Source organism: Rhinolophus sinicus, linkage group LG04, assembly GCF_036562045.2.
Source record: "Rhinolophus sinicus isolate RSC01 linkage group LG04, ASM3656204v1, whole genome shotgun sequence".
Classification (NCBI taxonomy): domain Eukaryota; kingdom Metazoa; phylum Chordata; class Mammalia; order Chiroptera; family Rhinolophidae; genus Rhinolophus; species Rhinolophus sinicus.
The window spans coordinates 56,074,664-56,087,057 of record NC_133754.1 but is presented as its reverse complement, the minus strand read 5'-3'; the positions used below and the strand labels follow the sequence as shown (position 1 = coordinate 56,087,057).

The 12,394-nt window shown below is 38.7% G+C and overlaps 1 protein-coding gene across 3 annotated transcripts in view; it reads right to left on the bottom strand.

The window, feature by feature from the left end:
* Positions 1-8,177: 8,177 nt before the first annotated feature.
* LOC109452793 (arylamine N-acetyltransferase 1) overlaps positions 8,178-12,394 on the bottom strand; it is a 41,498-nt gene continuing 37,281 nt past the window's right edge. For all 3 annotated transcript variants that reach the window (XM_074329575.1, XM_019742017.2, XM_019742019.2), the window contains one exon: positions 8,178-8,676. In XM_074329575.1, the coding sequence (XP_074185676.1) occupies positions 8,630-8,676 (47 nt within the window). In that variant the 3' untranslated portion in view covers positions 8,178-8,629. The remainder of the gene's footprint in view (positions 8,677-12,394) is intronic.

Sequence of the window (12,394 nt, the reverse complement as noted above, 5' to 3'; positions counted from 1 at the left end):
ATTAGATGGTTGAATACAGGTCTGTTATAGGACACGAAGTTATTTCTAGGAACAGTAATTGGGAGGAAGTACTTGTAAAGGCTTTTTCTGTTAACGTTAAAATGAATAAGAGTATCTGTTCTCCTTGATCCAGAATGATTTTAAAAATAATACTAACACCTGGGTAATCACTAGAATTCTACACACTTAACTTTGTACCAAATAACCATACAAAGTTAGATATCATTTTTCCATGCTGACATTGAAAGTAGTAATTATATGGCTCAGTGATATTTTTAGGAATCATAAACATCTTTCCTTTATGCACGTACAAGGAAAATCCAAGCTATGCCAGAAATTTGGATTCTATAAAACGTTATATATGAGTCCTCTCCAAAAATCTACTTATGTGGACAAAAAAAAAATCAAGACAGCATTTCTTTCTCATCACTTAACCGAGTACAGAGCCAGGTACACGGCTAGGGTCGTCCGCAAAGCAACATTTGAGGAGAAGTAGAAAGATGTAGAATTTAAAAGGCCCTTTCTTCATGCCCACTTCATTATCTGATGCCTAAAGTTATACAATTTACTTAACACATGACCCACATTTAGCAGGGCTTCTCAACCCTGGCGCTACTGTATTAAACCACATAAGGTTTCAGACAATGATGGAACCGCATATACAGATGGTACTCCCATAAGATTATAATGGCGCTGAAAAATTCTTATCACCTCATGACATTATAGTGTCACATTACTCATGTGTTTGTAATGATGCTGGTGTAAAAATACCTACAGCCCTGACAGTCACATAAAAGCACAGCATATACAATTATGTACAGAACATAAAACTTGATAGTGATAATAAACAACTGTTACTGGTTAATGTATTACTATACTATATTTTTATTCTTATTTTAGAGTGTACTCTTTCTATTTATGAAAATGAAAGTTTGCTGTACAACAGTATGCCCTGTTATGCTGGCAGTGGCCTCATACATTTTGTGTTTACTGCATCTATTGAATGCATCATTTTCTCCTGTGCGTGATTCAATCTTGTGTCCTGTTGTTCAGTAACCTGTTGTACAGGTTAGTAGCCTAGGAGCAATAGGTTATGCCATATAGCCCAGGTGTATAGTAGGCAATAGCACCCAGGTTTGTGTAAGTGCATTTATAATATTCACACAATAAAGAAATTGCCTAATGATGTAATTCTCAGAACGTATCCCTATAATTAAGGGGTACATGACTGTATTAACATTTCAGGCTGAGTAATTCTTTGTGGTGCTGACCTGTGCATTGTAGGATGTTAACAGCATCCCTGTCCTGTACCTTTTGGATACCAGTAGTACCCTGTCCCCTGATTGTGATAAGCAAAAATGTCTCCAGATATTGCCAAATATCCTGTTGGGGGCAAAATCAACCTGAGTTAAGAGCCACTTCCTTCAAGGTAAATGCCACTGGGAGCTGTCATCAGTCTCTTGGTGAAGGAAGGACCAAAGAGAACTAGAATGGCTAAGGTGATGGGGAGATTGAACAACAGGCATTTCTGCCTTAGGGAGAATTTACAGAGACACCTCACAGAGAAGGTAAAAGCAGAAAGGGCCAGGGTGGCTATGGATGACAAGAGAAATACTGCCTGGTTTGCCAAGGATATGTGCGGTCTTGCGACGTCAACTACCACGCAGTGACGTGGCTCACCGCTAGCTGCTGTTCCGTGTCATGTTTATAGACAATGGTGCATTGTGTATGGTGGATGTCGTGAGCTACCCTTACATAACCTTAGCTTGCAGTGAGTAGACTGGTGGGAATTTCTTGGCTCATTTGGGTGGCATTTTTTTTTACTGAAGCATGAATGGTGGTATACTGCAGAGGTTGGGGGTTGCCCCACTGGAAGTGGACTGCCTGGGTTTCAGACACCAGTTCTCCACTTAATACCTTGGCCATTTCTCTATCTGAAAAATGGGTCCTAGACCTTCCTGAAGCCGTTGTGCAGTTTTTGTGCCGGTTCAATGAGTGAATAGATGTGAAGCAGTGAGAATGGGGCCCAACGCACATTATCAGTACTTGAATAGAGGAAGAAACATTTTAGTGGCTGCTGCAGATATGGCTACCTAAAACACCTATAATTCACTAGAAGTAAAACCATTAGATGTGAAAAGTTAGCTTACTAAAATAATCAAATCTAAATTAAATCTTAGAAAGTCAAACATGTTCTTAGTATTCAGCAAGAACGAGTGTTACAGATCTGAGTTGTGTTCTCCCCACACTCCCCATTCATGTGTTGAAGTGCTAACCTCCATATTAAAAGGATGTGGAATTGGCTTTGGAATGACATAATGGGTAGAGGCTGGAAGTGTTTTGAGGGGGATGCCAGACAAAGCCCAGGTTGCCTTGAAGAGACCCTTGGTAGAAACCTGGGCATTAAAAGTGCTTCTGGTAAGGCCTCAAAACAGAGGGAAGGCAGTCCTTGTTATAAAGTGGAAAAGAACTTGGCTGAATTGTGTTCTAAGGCAGAACACGTGAGTGACGAATTCAGATATTTAGCTGAGAAGATTTCTAAGCAAAGTGTTGAAGGTGTGGCCTGGTTTCTTCTTATTGCTGATAGTAAAATGTGATTCATTGAATTGAGAAGGAAGCTATTAGACCCAGAGGAAGCAGAACTGGAAGATCTGGAAAATTCTCATCTATATTTCAAAACACGAGACAGTGTGTTGCGGAGAGAAAACCTAGGGTGTACGTAGACAAATATTCCACAAAGAGATTATGGGGTGACTCCTGGATTTAACCAACCATCTCAGCAGAAATACTGCCAGTTTGGAGTGAAGGGAATAGAGATGGCCCGAAATGAAAGAAAAATATCAGACTTCTGAGATTCGGTCAGTGAGCCCAGAGGATAGAAAATGGAGTCAAAAAGGATTCATATCCAGCCTTAAAATCTAATGGGCATTTGCCTTGCTAAGTTTTAGACTTGTTTGGGACCCTTTCCTTGTTTCTGATTTCTCTTTTGGAATGTGAATGTCTGTCTTATGCCCGTCCCACCACTGTCTTTTGGAAGCAGATAACTTATCTGATTTCATAGGTCCAAGCTGAAGGGGAATTTTGCCTCAGGATGAATCATACCTCAAGGCTTATTCATACCTGACTTAGATGAGATTTTTGGACTTGGAGTCGAATGGATTAAACCTTCTGGGGCAATTGGGATGGGTGAGTGTATTTTGCAGGCAAGAAGGACATGAATTTGGGGAGGCAAGAGGGAAGAATGTTATGGGCTGGATTGTGCACCCTCAAAATTCATATGTTGAATTCCGGACCAGTAGTATCTCAGCATGTGACTATATTTGGAGATAGGGCTTTAAAAGAGATAATCAAAATAAAATGAGGTCACATGGATAGACCCTAAGCCAGTACAACTGGTGTCCTTATCAGCAGAGGAGATTAGGACACAGATAACACAAAAGACCATATGAGTACACAGGAATATGACCGCCATCTACAAGCCAAGGAGAGAGGCCTCAGAATAAACCAAACCTGCTGATATCTTGATATTGGACTTTTAGCCTCCAGAACTGTGAGAAAATGAATTTCTGTTGTTTCAGCCACCCAGTCAGTAATATGTTGCCCTAGCAAACTAATACAACCAGTTAGAAAACATAATGGGAAACTACCATTTAAAATAGGCGTGTTACAGGAGAAGAGACCCTCTCGTCATGGTGTTCAGTTTCTTGGTGCCTCGAGCAAAGAATTGAATGAGACACAGAAATACAATGGTGAAAGAGCAGTTTGTTAGAAGTGAAAGTACACTCCAAAGAGATAGGAGTGGGCCTGAGCAGCAGAGTGGCTCAACAGGCGCTGACTGGTGAGATTTGGAGCTTTTATTTCCTTCTCTTCTAGAATGGGTTACTCCTCTCTAATTGTGGGGCTGCTTGATTGATACTTGCGTTTGACAATAGCTACTGGTTATGGTAAACAAGGGAAAGTTTGAGCATAGAGTGGAGGTCTTTTGGGCAATCATTTGCCGTAGATTATGTTGGACGTGCATCAATGTTACCTGACGTATCCAGGCATCTCAGAGGCCCAATTCCTATCTCTAGAGGCCTGCCTTACATCCCCCTTGAGAGACGTGATCCCCATAAATCTCTATGGGAAGTTGAGGGACAGAAGATCTGTCCATGTTGAGCTCTATGGTGGGGATGCACTGGAAGTCCTGGGGGCGGGGGGCATCTCTTGTATCCTAATGGCCCCTACATGAGGAGAGATAGATTTTAGTTAATAGAGTTAAAAGTGTTGGCCGAAGAAACAGGACTCAAAGCCAGTGATGCAGAGTGACTGAGTGATGGAAAGTTTGTTCAGCTTCATGGAGCCTGTGGCCTTTCTTCTGGTTTAACCGGCCATTCAGTTATTGTTCACCCGGGAGTTAGGCCTGGAAAGAACATTGTACTGCAATGACTAGTCAACAAGCATAAGTCACAAGCTTTAGGGTAATTATTTAAAGCAGGAGGTAGGAGATTTCTATGATTCAGGTTAAAAACAGTCTATTGTTTATGATTAACAAACTGATTTGAAAACTGATTACAACCAGAGGCTAGGGAGCTAAAATAAAATGAGCTAAGAGACTAGGGAAAAAGAGACGTAAAGTTTTTATCATGAGAAGCCCTTTCGTTTGGCCCATATCATATGTGCAAGATAGAGGAGAGTCCTCTCTGGGCATTGGCCAAAGGCAGAGCTACCACTGAGAAAGTTATCCATTGTCCCTGTTGGCATTGCTTCCTCAAAACCAAGAGCTCTTCTACTTGCTCCAGATCCAGCAAGGTTCTGACATAACCGGAGAGCTCAAAGTTCTTAGCTATTCATCACCTTCACCAGTAAGTCATTCAAAGTTACTCCTCACTCTCTCAGCTGAGGCAATCGCACATCTGAAGTCTTTCAGGTCACACCCTTTCTAACCTAGCTTACACATGCAGCCTAGCAGGCAGCCTAGCGTAGATTAACCTTTGTTTCACTCCACTAACACCCGTGAGCACACACCACTGCTGCTTCCCTCATTCATCCCCCTACCAGATATACTTAATGTTTGCTCATAATATGATAATGTTCAGTGATCTGATAATTATAATATTTAAAAGGAAATATTTAGGGCACAATTGAGTCCATGATTTTTTAGTTGGTTGCCCAACTCTGTCCTTCCCTATCAAAATTTTCCTGGCCATTCTACTAAATGATTACTAAGTAACCAGTTAACACTTTGGCAAGATTTGGTTTATGTGTAAACTCTTCACAGATGAATCCATTGCCAGATGTTGCAAACTGACCTAAATTAATCTGGCCTATCTATCTATCTATCTATCTATCTATCTATCTATCTATCTACCTACCTATCGATCTTATCATTTGTCAACTATCTAGTATATCTATCACCCATACACATATACAGAGGGTGCCAAAAAAATGTATACACATACTAAGAAAGGAAAAGAACTGTATTAAAATTGTAATATTCGATGTATTTCAATAACAAAAGATGAATACAAGTCACATTTGACTTTTGCAATTACAAGAGATGCTCAAAGTGGTTACCATCAGAGTCCAGACACTTCTGATTGAAGCAAACTACTGCTTGAGCAATGTTGACCAAAGTGACACCTTTCTTAAACTGTGTATACATTTTTTTGCACATCTGTGTCTTTTGAAAGTTAAAAAATAGTTTATATAGACATATAACTTATCACTTGTTTTAAGTGTACAATTCACTGTTTTAGAAAATTATTTATAGAGTTGTGAAACCGTTACTGTCTTGGTGTAGAATTAATCCCTGGTCATTTGCAGAATGTAAAAAGAATTTGTGAGACTCTACAAGAGTAAGCAAAGATTTATTGAAAGGCAAAGAGAGACAGTTCTGGCAAAGGGAAGTTTTGCCAAGATAGAGCCAAATAGGGACAGCTGCCCCAATGAGAAGGAATGCTGGGGTTTTATACTTTTCTAAGCAGGATGTAAGGTGCTTGTCAGCTTGCATGGGGGCTGCAGTTACAATTGTCTTCTCCTAGGAACTGTCCCATTCCCATCTATGATGGATGTAAGCTTGCAGGAGGTTGCTGTTGCGATTGGGAACTGTTTACTGTTCTCTTCCCATCTATGATGGGTGATTGTTAGCTTGTAGGGGCTGCTGTTGCGATTGGGAACTATTTTGTTCCCATCTATGAGGAATGTAAGGTGCTTGTCAGCTGGCAGGTGCAGTGCTGGCCAGGGGAGTCACAGCCAAGGGGTTAATGTTTAAGCTCGCTCCTGGCAGCTTGCTCTTGTTAACTCCTTGGCCATCGCATCTTGCCAGCTCGCAGGCCAGCTTCTGTTAATTCTACTTGTCTCATCAATTACCACAATCCAATTTCCATGTCCCCAAGAGACACTCCCCATTCCTCTTCCCCAGCCATGTATGAGGGCTCAGTTTCTCCACAACCTCAGTAACGCTTAGCTGTCCTTTTGGTTATAGACATTCTTCTACATGTGAATTGATAGCCTTTTGGTAAATATAGGTAGCCCCGAATGCTTCAATGGCAGCCACTTCTGCTAGCTCGTTTTCAGTGGATTTCATCTTCTGAGCTCCCCAGGTCTCTATGAAAAAGTGTGCTAAGTCTGCCTGCTTATGGCCTACAAACCACCTCTCAATGATTTGGAGGCTGAATACCCTGAATTTGAATTGTTTTTGCATAAATTCCATGGTCTTTTTCCTCCCTGCCCAAAGTTCTGTATTTGGTGTGCATCTCCACCAAAACACAGTGCAGTGAAGAAGACCAGTGCAAAAGTAACAAGGAGATCTACAACGTGATTCACCTGGATCCCAGAACTCGGAAAGGTTTCCCCTTGCTGCATCTAGCTATCAACTTGAATCCAGCACTTGGTGATTTCCACACCAATGACATCTGCAGCTTCCCAGATGGGCTTGTCACTTAAGCTCCTGCTGGACTGTGGAGCTGAGCTGAACGCTGTGGACAATGAGAGGAACAGCGCCCATTGTATTATCGTTCAGTGCAGCAGGCCCATCAGTGACTTTTTGACTTAACACTCGCTCATCATTAACCAAGTTGAAGCTGGCGCTCCCACTGACATGGCAAACGGAATACGACCCCACGAGGCAAACGTTCAGCTGGGGCATCTGAAATACTACTTAAATTCAAATGTTTCATATGCTCTCCTAAATTACAGAAAATCAGATTTAAAACTTATTAAAGTTAAATGCTGTATTTAAGAAATATATGGTCCATTTGCTGACTCTCTTCCCAGCCTTGTCTCCCATCATAATGCTATGCACTACGACATCAAAGCAGCCATTTCCTGAACCACTCCATATTCTTTATTATCTTCATGCCCAAGTGCAGTGTTGTTTCTATAGCCTCAGCACATTTATTTAACAAAAATGTATTCATCTCTATGTCCTTTTATCAAACAGAATGCTAGCTACATGGTTAGCACCCAGTAAGCTCTGATCAACTGCATGCATTCCCCACGTAGTCAGAGATGAAGTTAGGCCAATAAATAAATAACACATCGTAATAAATTCTGTAGAATAGCCATACGTACGAGCTACAATTGGGAACACAAAGAAAAGCGCCATTATTTCTGTTTGGGAGACCAGAAAATAGTTTCACAGAAAAGGAGCATTTTAACAAAGATGTAAAAATGAATAGGAATTTTTGTATACTCCTCTAGGCCTTGGTTGTTTCCTTAGGGTATAAAAAACACAAATCGGGATCAGGAATGGGAGCGAGCTGGAGTGACTAGAGAGGCTGGGGAAGTAGGAAAGTGACAGGAGAGTGCTTTGTTTACCATACAAGGGCCACCGGAGGCTAATCAGCAGGGAACACCAGATGAGCCACAGTTCTTCCCTAGTTGTCACTTCTTCACACTGCCATGAGCCCAGAGCCTGCCCGCCACTTCCCGCATAGTGGTGTGACCTGAGGCTACCAGGTTGCCCTATTTATTCATTTATTTTCATTTTTTAAATTGAAATATCTTTGACATACAACATTCTGTACTTTTAAATTGTACAATGTGTTAATTTGATACACTCGTAATATTGTTTGTTTAAAGAGTATTTGAAATCAATTACCATGTGAGGCAAGGAGACCAAATACAGAACTAAGGATGAGGAGGGAGGAAGGGTAGTGGAAAGAAAAGTAGAATTTATGAATACATAATTCTATTGTCTGTGATTAAAGTTCTTTATTTTTTAGCACCACATTAAACGATCTTACATCTCCAGTCATTTAATGAAATCCGACAAGCTCTTCAAGAGTCCTGGGGATGTGGTCTTGGTAGTTAATGTCATTAGTCGGAACTGCTGGGGCAGCCAGCACTTGAGATTTATCTTCATTTCCTTTAACTGCAGCCCCTTTCTGGACAAAGTGCTGTTCATCCACATTCCTGTCTCAGTCTTCCTACTTCCCGGACACCACTGCAAGGTGGTGAGGAATTACAAGTCCAGGAGTTCTTGTGTATTACTTTGCCCTTATCTCCTGTATCCAAGAGAGTCTTTACCTCCACAGTCGCTTTCACAGTCCCCTTTGTTATGTCCCACTGCTACCACCTAGCGCAGGTTCTCATTTCTTCTCTTCAGCAGATAAAGAGCTGCAACTTCTGGGAAGTCTCTTTAGTCTCATTTATCTAGGATGAGCTTCTCTCTGTGCCTTTTTCTTTCTGTTCCTAGAATGAAAACATGATGGATTAAGCTCTAGTAACAAATTTGTATTTTTTTTCCAGCTTTATTACCTTATACTTGACATATAATGTTGTGCAAGTTTCAGGTGTACAATGTGATGATGTGAAACACATAAATATTACAAAATGTTTACCACAGTAAGGCTAGTTAACACATCCTTTATCTCACATAGTTACCATGTTTGTTGTTGGTATCATTGTGATGCTGTTATGATGAGAACAGTATCTCTAGTCTCATAGCAACTTACAATTCAGTATAACATTGTTAACTGTAGTCATCATGCTGTTAGAGTCCCAGAACTTATTCGCCTTATAACTGAGAGTTTGTACTCTTTGACCAATAGCTCTCCATTTCCCCCAACTTTCAGCCACTGTCAACTACCAGACTATTTTCTATTTCTATGAGTTCAATGTTTTTAGATTTCCTATATAACTGAGATCATAGCATATGTGCCTTTCTCTGTCTGACCTTTTCACTTATCGTAATGCCCTCAAGGCCCATCCATGTGATTACAAAAGTTAGGATTCCTTCTTTTTTTATATGGCTGAATAGTATTCCATTGCGTGTATATGAGTATAGCATAGTTTCTTTGTCCATTCATCTGTTGAGAGACACTTAGGCTGTTTTTATGTCTTGCTTGTCTCTTATGAATAACGCTGCAATGAACATGGGATATACACCCAGAAGTGGAATTCCTGGATCTTTTGGTAATTCTGTTGTTAATTTTTTAAAAACCTCCACATGGTTTTCCATCGTGGCTGTATCAATTTCCATTCCAATCAATAGTGCACAAGGGTTCCCTTTTCTCCACATCCTTGCTAACACTTGTTATTTCTTGAGTTTTTGATAGTAGCTATTGTCACAGGCATAAGGTGATATCTCATTGTGGTTTTGATTTGCATTTCCCTGATGACTAGTGATGTTGAGCGTCTTTTCATATTCTTGTTAGACATTTCTTTGGAAAAATATCTATTCAGGTCCTCTGCCCATTTTTTATTTGGATTCTTTGGTTTTTTTGCTATTGAGTTGTATGAGCTCCTTAGATATTTTGGTAACCCATCCAATATATGGTTTAAAAATATTTTCTCCCATTCTGTAGGTTCTCTTTTCACTTGTCAATTGTTTCCTTTGCTGTGAGGAAGCATTTGGGTTTGATGTAGCCCCACTTTAGGTTTTTGCTTTTGTTGCTTGTGCTTTTGATATTATCTCTGACACTGATGTCAAAGAGCTTCCCCATGTGTTTTCTCCTAGTAATTGTATGGTTTCAGGTCTTAAGTTTAAGTCCTTAGTCTATTTTGAGTTAATTTTTGTAAAGGGTGTGAGATAGGGATCCAATTTTACTATTTTGCATGTGAATATCCAGTTTTCCCAACACCATATACTAAGGAGACTATCATTTCCCCATTAAATATTCTTGGCTGCCTTGTCAGATACTAGTTAAGCTTACATGCATGGGTTTATTTCTGAGCTCTTAATTCTGTTGCATTGGTCTACTTGTGTATTCTTATGCAAGTACCATACTGGTTTGATTACTATAGCTTTGTAGTAGAGTTTAAAACCAGGAAGTGTAATGTCTCCAGCTATGTTCTTCTTTCTCAGGATTGCTTTGGCTATTAAATGTCTTTGGTGGTTTCATACAAATTTTAGAATAAAAAAAAGAATTCTGTGTAAAATGACATTGGAATTTTGATAGGGATTGCATTGAATCTATACATGGCTTTGAGTAGTAAGGAATTTTAACAATATCACTTCTTCTCATACATGAACGTGATTTATCTTTCCGTTAATTTCTGTCTTCTTTAATTTCTTTCATCAGTGTCTTATGGTTTTCAGTGTATAAATCTTTCACTTCCTTTGTTAAATTTACTCCTAAGTATTTTCTTGTTTTTGATATTATTGTGAAGTTCTTTTTAAAACATTCCATTAGTGTTTGGAAATGCAAATGCTCTATGTGTGTTGATTTTTTTATTCTGCAGCTTTACTGAATATGTTTATTAGTTCTAACAGTTTTTGGAGGATTCTTTAGGATTTTCTATATACAAGACCATGTCATCAGCAAACAGATAATTTCACTTCTTCTGTTTCAGTTTGGATGTCTTTTTTATTTCTTTTTCTTATTTTATTACTCTGGTGAGGACTTCTAGTACTGTGTTGAGTAGGAATGGTGAGAGTGGGCACGCTTGTCTTGTTCCTTATTTTAGAGACAAAGCTTTCAAATTTTCACCACTGAGTATGATGTTGGCTGTGTGTGTCATATATGGGCTTTATTATGTTAAGTTGTATTCCTTATATACCCAATCTGTTGAGCATTTGTAATCATGAAAAAATATTAAATTTTAACAAATAGTTTTTCTGCATCTATTGACATGATCATATGATTTTTGTCTGTCATTTTATTAATGTGATATATGACATTTATTGATTTGCATATGTTGAATCATCCTTCCATTTCAAGGATGAATTCCACCAATCATGGTGTATGATCTTTTCAACATGGTATTGAATTTGGTTTGCTAATATTTTGTTGAAAACTTTTGCATCTATATTCATCAGTTATATTGTTCTGTACTTTTCTCTTTTTGTATTATCCCTATCTGGCTTTGGTATCGGGGTATTTCTGGCCTTATAAAATAATTTTGGAAGCATTTTCTCCTCTTCATATAAATATTCGGTAGAATTCACAAGAAAACCATCTGGTCCTGGTCTTTTCTTCCTTGGGAGGTTTTTTCATTACTGATTCAATCTCCTCACGTGTTATTGACCTGTTCAGATTTTTCATTTCTTCATGAGTCAGTCTTTTTAGGTTTAATATTTCTCTAGGAATATCCATTTTTCCCCCATAGGTTACTCAATTAGTTGCTCTATGATTGTTTTGTTGTTAATGTTTGAAAATGCAACAGATTTATGTATGTCGATTTTATATCCTACAACTTCATTGAATGTGTTTATTGGTTCTCACATTTTGTTGGTGGTGTCTTTAGAATTTTCTGTATGCAGGACCATGCCATCAGTAAACAGACAATTTCAGTTCTTCTATAGTCTCTTATGATCCTTTGTAATCTGTGGCATATAATGTCTCTTCTTTCATTTATAATTTTATATATTAGGGTTCTCACATTTTTTTTCTTGGTAAGTCTAGCAAAATTTTGTCAATTTTGTTTACCTTTTCAAAAAAAAAACAACTCTTAGTTTTGCGGATATTTTCTATTATTTTTCTATTCTCTATTTCATTTTTCTGCTCTGATCTTTAGTATTTCCTTCCTTCTTTTAACTTTGGTCTTAATTTGTTCATCTTTTTCTACTTCCTTTTTCTACTTCACATGTAAACTTAGGTTGTTCATCTGAGATCTTTCTCTATTTTATACCACTGTGGTTGAAAAACATACTTGGTATGCTTTCAGTCTTTTATAACTGTATAAGATATGTTTTCTGACCTAACATATGATCTAGTCTACCCTGGAGAATGTTTCATATGCATGTGAGAAGAATGTGTATTCTGCTACTGTTGGGTGGAATGTCCTGCATATGTCTGTTAGGTCTATTTGTTCTAAAGTATAATTGAAGTCCAGTGTTTCCTTATTGATTTTCTATTTGATGACCTAACCATTGTTGAAAGTGGGGTATTGAAATCCCCTACTATTATTGTATAGTGTCAATTTCTCCAGATCTGCTAATATTTTTTAATACACTTAGGTGCTACAA